This window comes from Macaca thibetana, chromosome 10 (genome assembly GCF_024542745.1).
Source record: "Macaca thibetana thibetana isolate TM-01 chromosome 10, ASM2454274v1, whole genome shotgun sequence".
Lineage (NCBI taxonomy): Eukaryota > Metazoa > Chordata > Mammalia > Primates > Cercopithecidae > Macaca > Macaca thibetana.
In genome coordinates, this window is record NC_065587.1 from 48,215,634 (window position 1) to 48,229,970 (window position 14,337).

The following is a 14,337-nucleotide window of genomic DNA, read 5'->3' on the forward strand; positions in this document are numbered from 1 at the left end:
GCATCTGTCTTTTGTTTCTTTGTAAGTTACTAGTTGGCTTAAAAAAAAAAAAAAAAAAGACAGAGTGTCTCTGTCTCTGTCACCCAGGCTGGAGTGCAGTGGCACCCATCTTGGTTCACTGCAACCTCTGCCTTCCGCGTTCAAGTGATTCTTCTGCCTCAGCCTCCCCAGTAGCTGGGATTACAGGTGTGTGCAACCACCCCCAGCTAATTTTTGTATTTTTAGTAAAGGTGGGATTTCACCATGTTGGCCAGGCTGGTCTCGAACTCCTGACCTCAGGTGATCTGCCCACCTCAGCCTCCCAACGTTCTGGGGTTACAGGCATGAGCCACCGCGCCCAGCCTACTGTTTTAATTTTGATTTAATTGCAAATATAGTTGAACGTCTTTCTACCTGTCAGCTAATTCTTAATATTCTGGTCTCTCTGCTTTCCTTTGTAGTTCTTTTTCTCATTACTCTGTTAGGATGCCTTATAGAGGAAAGAATCTCAAACTTACACTTGTTGTGGATTATAAATATTTTTTCAGTTTTTTGTTTGTCTTTTGTTTTTGTTTGTGATGGGCTTTATTTTCTTTTACCATATAGAAATTCTAAATTTTGGTATTGCCTACATTTTTTCCTTTCCTTTCCTGTCCTGTCCTGTCCTGTCCTTTCCTCCTCCTCCTTTCCCAGGCTGGAGTGTAGTGTCGTGATCTCAGCTCACTGCAACCTCCACCTTCCCGAGTTCAAGTGATTCTCCTGCCTCAGCCTCCCAAGTAGCTGGGATTACAGGGACCTGCCACCACGCCCAGCTAATTGTTTTTGTATTTTTAGTAGAGATGAGATTTCACCATGTTTCTCAGGCTAGTCTCAAACTCCTGACCTCATGATCCACCTGCCTCGGCCTCTTAAAGTGCTGAGATTACAGGCATGTGCCTATGTTTTCATAGAAACAGGATTGCTGTTGGAAGGGCATGTGCATTTTATGTTTTGATTCACCCAGCAAACTTGCCTCTTCTCCTGATAATTTTTTTTTTTTTTTTTTTTTTTTGTGATGGAGTCTTGCACTGTTGCCCAGGCTAGAGTGCAGTGGTGTAATCTTGGCTCACTGCAACCTCCGCCTCCCGGTTACATGCCATTCTCCAGACTCCGCCTCCTGGCACCTGATAGTCTTAACTTATATGTGTACCTAGCCAGCAGTGTGTTTGTCTGACTTTTTAATTTTTGCACATGTGATATTGGACAAATGTTAACATATTGATTTGCCTTTAGAAAAATTATTTGTACAAACATCTTCCTTTATGCTTACTATTTATTTGTATTTTCTTAAATATATGTGTGAATGGCCAGTTTGTGTCCCGTGTCTATTTTTTCTGCTTATGGGTTTTTAAAAAATAATTTGTAAGAATTGTTTATGTCATAAGAATGTTAATCTTTTATTTGTTGACTTAATTGCAATGACTGTTTCACTTGATCTCATTAGTATTTTGGAACTAAAGTTTGCAGTTTTTATCTAGTCAGACCTATTGATCTTTTTTTCTTTTCAAAACAGGGTCTTGATCTGTCTCCCAGGTTGTAGTGCAGTGACATGATCAGGGCTCACTGCAGCCTCGACCTCCCGGGTTCAAATGATTCTCCCACCTCAGCCTCTTGAATAGCTGGGACTGTAGGCACACCTCACCACACCTGGCTAACTTTTTGTATGTTTTGTAGAGACGGAGTTTTGTCATGTTGCCCAGGCTGGGGTCTTTTGTTTATGGTTTCTGTTTTTTGTGCCGTGCTAAGAAAATTTTCTCCGCTCTAAAATTATAAAAATATCCACTGACTTTTTTTGGAGTGTTTATATAGTCTTATATTAAAATACTTGGTTTAAGGAATAGAGTTAGGAGAACTAACTGGCAAGGGAATACTACCTCAGGTCAGACTCCAGGCTCCAGACCTTTAGGCCCAGTCTGCGTGTCTGGCCCTGTGTGAACAAGCAGCCTTACGGGGAATGAAAGTGTAAAATGAGGCTGGGCGCAGTAGCTCACACCTGTAATCCTAGCACTTTGGGAGACCAAGGCAGGAGGATTGCTTGAGTTCAGGAGTTTGAGACCAGCCCAGGCAACATGATGAAAACCCATCTCTACAAAAAATAAAACATGGCCGGGCGCAGTGGCTCATGCCTATGATCCCAGCACTTTGGGAGGCTGAGGCGGGCGGATCACAATGTCAGGAGATCGAGACCATCCTGGCTGACACAGTGAACCCCGTCCCTACTAAAAATACAAAAAATTAGCCATCCTGGTGGCAGGCACCTGTAGTCCCAGCCACGTGGGAGGCTGAGGCAGGAGAATGGTGTGAACCCGGGAGACGGAGCTTGCAGTGAGGCGAGGTCGTGCTACTGCACTCCAGCCTGGGTGACAGAGTGAGACTCTGTCTCAAAAAACAATAAATTAAAAAAACAAAAGAAAACATTATCCAGGTGTTGTGTTGTATGACTTTGGTCCTAGCTATATAGGAGGCTGAGGTGGGAGGATTGCTTGAGCTTGGAGGTCAAGGCTGCAGTGAGCTGTGATCACCAGTGTACTCCAGTTTGGGTGACAGAGCAAGACCCTATTTTTTATTATTATGATTATTATTTTTTATTATTATTATTTTCTGAGACGGAGTCTTGCTCAGTCGCCCAGGCTGGAGTGCAGTGGCGTGATTTTGGCTCACTGCAAGCTCCGCCTCCCAGGTTCATGCCATTCTCCTGCCTCAGCCTCCGAAGTAGCTGGGACTACAGGCGCCCGCCACCATGCTGGCTAATTTTTTTGTATTTTTAGTAGGGACGGGGTTCACTGTGTTAGCCAGGGTGGTCTCGATCTCCTGACCTCGTGATCCACCCGCCTCAGCCTCCCAAAGTTCTAGGATTACAGGTGTGAGCCAGCACGCCTGGCTAATTTTTTGTATTTTTAGTAAAGATGAGGTTTTACCATGTTGGTCAGGCTCGTCTTGAATGCAGTGACTCAGGCCTGTAATCCCAGCACTTTGGGAGGTCAATGTGGGTGGATCACCTGAGGTCAGGAGTTCAAGACCAGGCTGGCCAACATGGTAAAACCCTGTCTCTACTAAAAATACAAAAAATTAGCTGGGTGTGGTGGCCCGTGCCTGTAATCTCAGCTACTCAGGAGGCTGAGGTGGGAGAATCACTTAAACCCAGGAAGCAGAAGTTGCACCATTTTTTTCTGAGATGGAGTCTTGCTCAGTCGCCCAGGTTGGAGTGCAGTGGTGTGATTTTGGCTCACTGCAAGCTCCACCTCCCAGGTTCATGCCATTCTCTGGCCTCAGCCTCCCGAGTAGCTGGGACTACAGGCGCGTTGTTGCACCCCAAGCCTGGGCCACAGGGGGGAATCTCTGTCTCAAAAAAAAAAAAAAAGGATACAATGAAAAGCAACACACTTTAGAGTAGAGGATGTCTGTGTCAAATGCTTGTGTCTTTGGGTGGAACAGAGAGGTGTTAAAGGTGATGAGAACAAGATGAGGGTAAAGTTGTCATGTCCTGTTTCATCTGGCGTAGGCGGGGCTGGAAATTCATGACTGCCTGTCATGTGCCCGTCTCCTTATTAGACAGCCACATGAATAGGATGTACTTCATTTTTTGTGGACAGTTCACCATTTTTTCTTCTTTTCTAAACCTTTTGTGGAAGGATAGTACACACACAGAAAATCCTAAACATAGTGCTTGGTGGAAGTTTTTTTTTTTCCAACTTTTGTTTTAGGTTTGGAGGTACACGTGCAGATTTGTCACACGGGCAAATTGCATGTTGCGGGAGTTTGGTGTACAGATGATATTGTCACCCAGGCAGTAAGCATAGTACCCAGTAGATAGTGTTCTCTGATCCTCACCCTCCTTCCACCCTGTGCTTGATGGATTTTAACACAGTTAACATTTGTGTGGCTAGCACCCAGATCAAGGAACAGGGTGTTATCACTTCCCAGCCCCGAAGAAGCTCCCCTCCACTCCCTTCTAGCTCCCCCAACACCCGACCAAGGGTAACCACCACCTTGGCTACTGAAAATGTTAACATTTCAGTAATAAATGCATTTTCATATGCCTGTTTGTTTTTCCTTTTGGTGATTTTCTTCTTCCTTCCTCCTTTTCATGTAGCAAGAGCGCACCTGTTCTGTGTTGAGATCCATTGCCGGTCCCAGTGCTGTGGTAGTGCCTTAAGAGACAGATGCCTATGCCCACAACATGGGATTTATGGTATATTGGAGGTTTAGGATGGAGGCCAGGCGTGATGGCTCACACCTGTACTCTCAGCACTTTGGGAGACTGAGGCGGGTGGATCACTTGAGGTCAGGAGTTCGAGACCAGCCTGACCAACATGGTGAAACCTCATCTCTACTAAAAATACAAAAATTAGCCAGGCGTGGTAGCACGCACCTGTAGTCCCAGCTACTTGGGAGGCTGAGGCAGGAGAATTGCTTGCACCTGGGAAGTGGAGCTTGCAGTGAGCCGAAATTGCACCACTGCACTCCAGCCTAGGTGACAGAGTGAGACTCCTCAAAAAAAAAAAAGAAATTTAGGATGGGCTATAGAAGAAATGGGAGAGAGTTTTTTGTATTTCCTTTGAAACCAGTAAAAAGGAAAATAGTTGAGCTGAAAATGCAGAGAAACCTGAGGTGGAAGGAGCAATGTTGGAAAGGCCGCTTGTCAGTCTTAATCTCAGAGATGAGCAGTACTAATTACGTCTTCATTATCAGTTACTTTTAATTGACGAACTGTTTTGCTGCCATTCTCTTGATTTGGTCTCATAACATTACACGAGGACATTTAATGGGATGAGGCATTGAGCCTCAGGCTAAGCAACTTGCTCAAGGTCACACGCCTTGGAGAGGTCATCTCCTGGGAGGAGGAGAGTGGAAGGCAAACTGGCATCTTGAAGAGGAAAGATATTTCAGACAGTTCATGGGAGATGCCTTGTGGAGTTAAAGATCCCTTGTCTGAATTCCTCTCTGTGTGCTCGGTTATTTTGGGGGGTGAGTAGGAGAGAGAGAGCACAGCAGTGATCTGATGGCATTGCCTGCCCTGCCCCTTAGTCGGTGTATGATTTGGAGTCAGTATGAGCATCTGGGCATTGACTGCTTCCTTAATTGGCCTCAGTTTCCCCTGCATCTCACTGAGTAGACATCTAATTGCCCTCTGATTCTAATGTAAACATAAGCCATTGCCTTCTAGTTCTCAACACAAGGAACAGCCAGCAAGAGTCATCTTAACTATGTGAGATTTCACTTCTGTGTTCCCTATGGGATGTAACTCCTGCCTCTCGGTTACAGATGACAGATAACAGGTCTGCTGTTACCTGTTGGAAGTTTTTAAAAAAAGAAAAAAGCTTGCCAAGCAGTGCTGAGATCCAGCTGCATCAGCTGGCATCAGTTTGTAGAAGATGTGGTTGCCATGGTAGCCAATGCAGGGCTGCAAGGCTGAGGCAGCACAAGAGTGATGGATAAGGGAAGGGATGGAGGAGGACCAGGGGCTTGCCAGAGAAGGTGGCCTGAATGTTACAGAGCCTAGGTTGAGGAACAGCCACCTCTTAGAAGGTGAGAAGAACTGGTGCTCTAGCCCTGTTCTAAAAACCCTTCTCAGGCTTTTAGTGGAGGGGGACCGGTTTGTTGGGTTTTCTCCCTATTGTGTAGAAGATTGATTTGTGGTCCTGCCTCTGTGCGTGAGTAATATGCAGCCACACTATGTGCACCTTGCCACAACAGTTTTTTTTTGAGACAGAGTCTCACTCTGTCACTCAGGCTGGAGTGCAGTGGTGCGATCTCGGCTCACTGCAACTTCCACCTCCCGGGTTCAAGCTATTCTTCTGCGTTGGCCTCCCCAGTAGCTGGGATTACAGGCGCCCATCACCACACCTGCATAATTTTTATATTTTTAGTGGAGACGGGATTTCACCATGTTGGCCAGGCTGGTCTCGAACTCCTGACCTCAAGTGATCCACCTGCCTCAGCCTCCCAAAGTGCTGGGAATATAAGCATGAGCCACCGTGCCCGGCCCACAACAGTTTGATAGTGCCTCCATGGTCTATACCCCATTTGATGAGAGGACTCCTCTGATCACATGCCCGAATATTGCAGCAGTATTTAATTGCTATAAAAATTCCAGCCAGGCGCGGTGGCTCACGCCTGTAATCTCAGCACTTTGGGAGGCCGAGGTGGGCGGATCACGAGGTCAGGAGATAGAGACCATCCTGGCCAACACGGTGAAACCCCATCTCTACTAAAAATACAAAAAATTAGCTGGGCGTGGTGGCGGGCGCCTGTAGTCCCAGCTACTCGGGAGGCGGAGCTTGCAGTGAGCCGAGATCATACCACTGCACTCCAGCCTGGGCGACAGAGTGAGACTCCGTCTCAAAAAAAAAAAAAAAAAAAACAACATTTCCAAATGCTGATTCTCGGGTTCAGCATTTATTTTGTCGTGGATGAGGAACAAAGGGGTCACAGAATAGCCCTGACCCCAAGGCAGCACCACACTGTTCCAGAGAGTCAGTAGAACTCTGTGAAATGCCTGACCGTGACCTCTTGGCCTTTTGGAGAAACCAGATGGACACTGGCTGGGAGAATGGAAAGGGCTGCGTGGCCTGCAGGCTGCAGAGGGTGGGAGTGAAGAGAACCTTGAGAGCAAGGAGGGACTGCAGAGGTGACAGCAGGGGAAGGAGGGGACCAGAGGCCTAGGGGTGGATACTTTCGGGTCAACAGTTACAAATTGGGCAGGGGATTTAAAGGAGTGGATAGTGGCGGATGGGGACCATGGTGAGCTCAGAGCACGTGTCTAAGAAGTGGTTGTTCGTCAACACTCACTGGGTGTAGCACGAGGAACGTGGACTCAGTGTCATCAGATCTTCCACTCTTCCAGGAAAAGCCAGAGATCTCTTTTTTAAGATTTTTTTTTCTTTTTTTTTTCCTAGACAGAGTCTCAGTCCGTCACCCAGGCTGGAGTGCAGTGGCGTGATATTGGCTCACTGCAACCTCCGCCTCCCGGGTTCAAGCAGTTCTCCTGCCTCAGCCTCCCAAGTAGCTGGAATTATAGGCATGTGCCACCACGCCGGGCTGATTTTTATATTTTTAGTAGAGATGGGGTTTTGCCATGTCGGCCAGGCTGGTCTCAACCTGAGATCTCCTGACCTCAGGTGATCCACCTGCCTCAGCCTCCCAAAGTGCTGGGATTACAGGTGGGAGCCACTGTGCCTGGCCTCTTTTTTTTTTTTTTTAATAGGCAGGCTCCTGAATTTAAAAGTGGCCAGTTATTCAGAACCTTGAAAGCACCGTGCAGACCAAGCCAATGCGCATCCGTTGTGTGCATCCTCTCCAGGTGGTGGCCTCACTGAGGACGAGGCTGGGGTTTGGATCTTGTGGAGGCAGAGCCTGTGTCCTAAGCACAAGAAGGCATGGGATGGGAAAGGCCATTTTCAGCAGCATCTGATGGCATCAAGGTTGGCCAGGCCAGGTGTGGGAGACACTCCCTTTGGGGTCCTCCTTGTTACTGGGGCCCTCTCTAACCCTGACCTCTGGGGATTGAGGCTGAGCTGCATCTGCTTAGGAGTGGATGCAGCGGTTGTGTGGTCATCCCAAGCTCAGCCTGGGCTCGACTCCCACTGTCCAGCCATCTGCTGTGGTGACAGGGGCCTGAAGGGAGGGGCTGCCTGTGTTCACAGGAGCCTGCCATCTGCCGAGAAGCCACCACAAGCTCTCCCTGGCCTGCCATCTGCTGGGAGCCACCCTGGAAGGGAACTGCATTGTCCTGGAGAACATTGTTTGCCTGGCTGAGTGTGTTAGACCCTGGAGGGACTTCAGCGTCTCCTCCTAGGGCTCTTTGTCCAAGATGTGGTCCCCGCGCTGCATTTGGGGGTGGGCTCTTTACCGCAGATGTGCTTCAGCCTTTTTGGATTTTTGTGTCTCCTGACAGTGGCATTCCTGAGGGGGAGGGGGAGAGAGCACAGAGAGGGAGGTGTTTTGTCTTTCCAGCAGAGACCAAATTGCTTGTATTCCTGGGATCTTCCCTGAGAGCTTGGCAGGGCTGGCTCCTTCGTGTTCCAAGTTTCGGCTCAGATGACGTGAACGGAGACAGTACAAACTGCCTGCCCCCTCCGCCTCCTGCCCCCTGCCCCGCCACCCGGTCCTGCCTGTTTCTCCGCTTGACTTGACTTTCAGCCTAGCACCGCTCACTCCCTGTGATGCAGTATTTCTTGGTTTCCTTCTTTATTCTCTATCTTTCCCGCTGTGTTGATTTTCTTGGCACACACTGAGAAGGGGAGAGAAGTAAAATTTTGACAGATACTGCCAAATTTCTCTCCAAAATAGATCACACCCGTGTGCATGTCAGCCAGCAGTGTGTATGACAGGATTTACTTTCCCCGCTGTTGGCTAACCTTGGTGGTTCTCAGGTTTTTGAATTTTTGCCAGTCTAATTGGGATAAAAATGGTTTATTTTGCATTTTTTGATTATTTCCTAGATTGAGCATTTTTCCTCTTGTTCACTGGCCATGTTTATTTCTTCAGTAAATTGTTGACTTTCGAAGGATTGCTGCTTTTTCTTGTTGTGCCTGGGGGCTAGAAGGGGCGGGAGTTCTTAGGAAAGAGTTGTCCTTGGGACAGGCGTCCCCCAAATGGGTAAGTTAGGCTGAAAGGGATCAGGCTGAGCAGGAAGAATGTGCTCTAAAAAGAAGCATCTCTTTCCAAGTTTCCATAATAGCCGATGAAGGTAGGAATGTTCTAGGCACCTCTGAAAGCCTCTATGACCGGGGGCACAAAGGGCAAGCCACCCCTTTCCCTAGTCTCCTTCCGTTAGAAGCCGCTGGGTCCTGTAGACCAGCATTCACCAGTACAGGTTTTGCGGTAAGGAGAAGGCTCTGGGTCTTCACTGTTCCATGAGGTAGCTCCTAGCTCGTGTGGCCGTGAAATGGGCTAGGGAGGGTGGGCGCTGTATTTAATTTGACTGAATTTAAACTTAAAGGATTTTCAGTGGTTAGTGGCTGTTCTGTTGGTCAGTGTAGCCACAGATCATTGGTTTGGCCCTTGGTTTGGCTCTAATGTAAAACCTATGATGTTCTCATAGTGTGGCTGTTGGGTTTTGAACATGGTCTCTAGGTCGGGTGATGTGGCTCATGCCTGTAATCCAAGCACTTTGGGAGGCCAAGGTGGGAGGATCACTCGAACCCAGGAATTCAAGACCAGCCTGGGCAACGTAGTGAGACCTCATTTCTACAAAAAACACAAAAATTAGCCAAGCATGGTGGCATGTGCCTGTGGTCCCAGCTAGTGAGACCTCATTTCTACAAAACACACAAAAATTAGCCAAGCATGGTGGCATGTGCCTGTGATCCCAGCTACTCAGGAGGCTGAGGTGGGAGGATCGCTTGAACCCAGGATGTTGAAGCTGCAGTGAGCCATTAATGTGATTGTGCCACTGCATTCTAGCCTGGGCAACAGAGTAAGACCCTCTCTCCAAAAAAAGGGACTGGGCGTGGTGGCTCATGCCTGTAATCCCAGCACTTTGGGAGGCCGAGGCAGATGGATCAGTTGAAGTCAGGAGTTCAAGACCAGCCTAGCCAACATGGTGAAACCCTGTCTCTACTGAAAATACAAAAATTAGCTGGGTGTGGTGGCAGATGCCTGTAATCCCAGCTACTCGGGAGGCTGAGGCAGGAGAATTGCTTGAACCCAGGAGGTAGAGGTTGCAGTAAGCAGAGATCGCACCATTGCACTGTAGCCTGGACAACAAGAGTGAAACTCCGTCTCAAAAATAATAATAATAATAATAAAACCAAAAATTAGCCAGGCATGGTGGTGCATGCCTGTAATCCCAGTTATTCGGGAGACTAAGGCAGGAGAATCGCTTGAACCCGGGAGGCTTTCAGTGAGCCCATGTTGCACCACTGCACTCCAGACTCCAGCCTGGGCAACAGAGCAAGACTCTGTCTCAAAAAAAAAAAAAAAAAAAAAAGAAAAAGAAAAAGAAAAAAAAGAAACCAGTCTCTCAAAAGGATCAGACTCTTCTGTCTGCAAGCCTGCCTGTCTCTATTAATATTACTTTTCTTTTTTTTTCCATTTTAGGTACTGTTGTGGGTGTTGTTCTTTACACTGGCAGAGAACTCCGGAGTGTCATGAATACCTCAAATCCCCGAAGTAAGGTGTGTACGAGGTCATGGGGTGCATTGACCAGCCGTGGGCTGGTTGGTTCTGGTGGGTGAATGACGAGATATTAAAATAGGGACACCTAAGAGTGATATTTATACAGACATTATCTTTTTATGCATATGCGTGTGTGTATACACATAAATACATATACATACACATATATAATACAATACATAAACATGTAGTCACATATCTGTGGATATATGACATTTTTTGTGCCTTTTTTTTTTTTTTTTTTTTTTTTGAGTCAGGGTCTCGCTTTGCTGCCCATGCAGGAATGCAGTGGCTCGATTTTGGCTCACTGTAACCTCTGCCTCCTGGGCTCAAGCGATCCTGCCACCTCCACCTCCTGAGTAGCTGGGACTACAGGCATGTACAACCATGCCTGACTAATTTTTGTGTTTATAGTAGAGACGGGATTTCACTGTGTTGGGCAGGCTGGTCTCAAGCACCAGACCTCAAGTGATCCTCCCGCCTCGGCCTCCCAAAGTGCTGGGATTACAGGTGTGAGCCATGGCACCCAGCATTTTTTGTGCTTTTAGGTTAAACTACAGAGCACGTGCTGTTTGCACGTCTTGTGTTTCAGCCTTCACATGCATCTCATTTCATCCTCATAACAGCCCTGCGAGTGCCGTGCTTCCTTTATCTGTGAGAAACGGCTTCAGGAAGCACCATGCACTGTCCAGGCTACACAGTGAGGACCGGGCAGGCCTATGTGATTCAAACCGTGACCTGCCGTCTCAGCTTACCCCTCCTCCAATTTTTAAGAGTCAGAACATTACGGAATAATGTCTTTTGTCAATAGCAGGAAGGAATGCTGTGTCTCCTAAATTTCCGTCATGGTCACTCTACCATTAGACGTTACAGCCATCATTACAACGATAAAATCGTTTGTTTAATGTTTTAGCCTTATCCTGGGGCATATTTCTGTGAAGTTGTGGATATGATTTGCTACTTTTTAAAAGACTATACATGAAAATAAGTGTGTTATTATTAAAATAATAATGTCCAGGGCCAGGCGCGGTGGCTCACACCTGTAATCCCAGCACTTTGGGAGGCCGAGGCAGGTGGATCACCTGAGGCCAGGAGTTGAGACCAGCCTGGCCAACATGGTGAAACCCTGTCTCTACTGAAAATACAAAAATTAGCCAGGTGGGGTGGCAGGCGCCATAGTCCCAGCTGATCGGGAGGCTGAGGCAGGAGAATCGCCTGAACCCAGGAGGTGTGAGCCGAGATTGCGCCCTTGCACTTCAGCCTGGGTGACAAAGCGAGACTCCATCTCTAAATAAATAAATTAATAAATAAATAATAAAATAATAACGTCCATTAATGCATCACCTAAAAATTAGGTTTCCACCGCTGGCGTGTGCCCCAGACTTTCAGGCACTACCGAGTTGGTGTTGGGTAGGGTGCTCCGAATTTAGGATCTGAGTCATTTTACAGGGCCAAGGCATCATGCAGGGTGGTAGAGGCTATGCAGTGCACAACCAACCAGCGCAGCAGTAACTCGCTGAGATATTTCCAAGTGTGACTCTTCGTTAGTCATAAACATTTTTTTGAATTTTCAGAATTCTTTGAGTTCCCTTGGATGCCTGTTATGAACTCCAGCCCATGGAAGCACAGTGTTCATAGACCAAAGATATGAGGATCGATGGGTCCCACTGTCCTACCTGGGGTAGAGGTGTTTGTGGGGGAAGGACTGGCTCTCTGGCAGGCTGTGAGTTGCTCCAGCTAATCTCAAGCCCCGGTTTGTGCTTCGTCCCACAGATCGGCCTGTTCGACTTGGAAGTGAACTGCCTCACCAAGATCCTCTTTGGTGCCCTGGTGGTGGTCTCGCTGGTCATGGTTGCCCTTCAGCACTTTGCAGGTCGTTGGTACCTGCAGATCATCCGCTTCCTCCTCTTGTTTTCCAACATCATCCCCATTAGGTAAGCAGGCGACAAGCTTGAGTTTGGCTGCCATGACGTCTTCTTCTCTTTACTCTTTCAAAGGTGATAATTCTGTGGCTTTTATTATTATTATTATTATTATTCGAGATGAAGTTTTGCTCTTATCGCCCATGCTGGAGGGCAGTGGCACGATCTCGGCTCACCGCAACCTCCACCTCCTGGGTTCAAGTGATTCTCCTGTCTCAGCATCCCAAGTAGCTGGGATTACAGGCATGCACCACCACACCTGGCTAATTTTCGTATTTTTAGTAGAGATGGGTTTTCACCATGTTGGCCAGCTGGTCTTGAACTCCTGACCTCAGGTGATCTGCCTGACTCAGCCTCCCAAAGTGCTGGGATTATAGGTGTGAGCCACCATGCTCGTCGGCTTTTAAAAGGAGCAGATCTTTTTGTAGAGTGAGAAGCAAAAGCAATCAGAGTCAGGAGTGTGGACCACACTGAGGCTTAGCACCGGAAGATCACATTCCTCCATAAGCCATCCTTTCTTGAATCAGGGATCTTCCCTTGCCTTGAGCAGTCTATACTAGGGATGCCATTTAGAACTCCTGTCATCAGCCAGCTCTGCAAGGTTGATAGTGGCTATTGGGACTGCTGTGTTAAGAAGGATTCTGAGCCTGAATATGGGCTCAAAGGGAAATGGTGTTGTGATTGACAGCAGTGTCTGCTGTAGATGTGCAATGAAAGCTTGGTGGCACATGCCAATCATTTGCCTACCTGATTTGGAGGTTGAATAAATGGTTATTTATTTATTTTATTTTTGAGATGAAGTCTTGCTCTGTCGCCCAGGCCGGAGTGCAGTGGTGCGATCTCAGCTCACTGCAGCCTCCACCTCCTGGGTTCAAGCGATTCTCCTCCCTTAGCCTCCCGAGTAGCTGGAATTACAGGCTCCTGCCACCATGCCTGGCTATTTTTTATATTTTTAGTAGAGATGGTGTTTCACCATGTGGGCCAGGCTGGTCTAGAACTCCTGACCTCAAGTGATCCACCCGCCTCAGCTTCCCAAAGTGCTGGGGTTACAAGCATGAACTACTGTGCCTGACCTGGTTTTTTAAAGTGATATAAAGAATAGATTTTCATAGTAGAAAAAAATGAAGACCTGTATTAGCAAAAGAATAAAACATAAATCACCTCTGCTCTCACTACCAAGTGATAATCATTGTTAATACTTCGGGATATACTTTTTTCTAGAGTGCTTTTGATTTTAGAAAAAGGGGATTTTGGTCTACCAAAATCTGCTTTTACAAAAAAATTGGAGCAGAGTGTGTTTTGAATAACATTTCTCATCACTTGTATGGGTGGCCCATCATTTTTTAGAGCTTCTCTGTGATGTGGGTTAGCAATCTGCTTTTCCCCATATTGTTCTATTTGTACTTTTTCCCCATAATAATCAGTAAATATTAAACTACGTATCTTTTTCCCTGAAACTTTCAGTGCTTATACTCTCTTTTATACTTGATATATTATCTTATATTTTGTCTTGCTGTTTTGCATATTTAGATCATCTTGGTGAGAATTTGTCTTTTTCCGGGGACAGAGATTGTGGTTTTGTGTAAAACAGTGTGACAAAGAGAGGGGGATTGTGCCCAAGTCAGTGTACTCTGGATGGTGGATTCAGAGGATAAATACATCCATGTTAGTGACTTGACTGTGAGCCAAACAAGTATTCATGGTGTGATCTAAGTGACACAGTAGCCTTCAAAGTTGTGTCTGTAACGTGAGTAAAAATTGGTGAATCGACTCTTCATATGGCCCAAGGCTAGCCAGTAAAATGGCAAGCAATTTGATTAGTTTATAGGATGATCAATTAATTTGAAGACTTCTGTTTACTTGGTGCAATAAAATTAAATTTCAAAATGAATATAATACATACAATGGAATAGTTTTCAGCCTTCAAAAGGGAGGAAATTCTAATGCACCTTGCAGTGTGGGTGAACCTTAAGATTGTTATGCTAAGCAAAGTAAGCCAGACAAATAAACCCCCCAAAAGGCCAGAAAAAGTGTATGATTCAACTTACATGCAGTATCTAAGTTAGTTAAGTTCCGGCCAGGTGTGGTGGCTCACGTCTGTAATCCCAGCACCTTGGGAGGCCAAGACAGGTGGATCGCTTGAGCCCAGGAGTTTGAGAACAGCCTGGGCAACATGGTGTAACCACATCTCTACTAAAAATACAAAAATTAGCCAGGCATGGTGGCACATGCCTGTAATCCCATCTACTCTGAAGGCTGAGGCACGAGAATCGCT

At 46.8% G+C, this 14,337-nt stretch overlaps 1 protein-coding gene across 1 annotated transcript in view; it reads left to right on the plus strand.

Moving 5' to 3' along the window:
* The window catches only part of ATP9A (ATPase phospholipid transporting 9A (putative)), a 166,210-nt gene that overhangs the window by 77,600 nt on the left and 74,273 nt on the right, over positions 1 to 14,337 (plus strand). The window contains exons 10-11 of the mRNA XM_050807429.1: positions 10,063 to 10,139; positions 11,914 to 12,074. Of these exons, the coding sequence (XP_050663386.1) occupies positions 10,063 to 10,139; positions 11,914 to 12,074 (238 nt within the window). The remainder of the gene's footprint in view (positions 1 to 10,062; positions 10,140 to 11,913; positions 12,075 to 14,337) is intronic.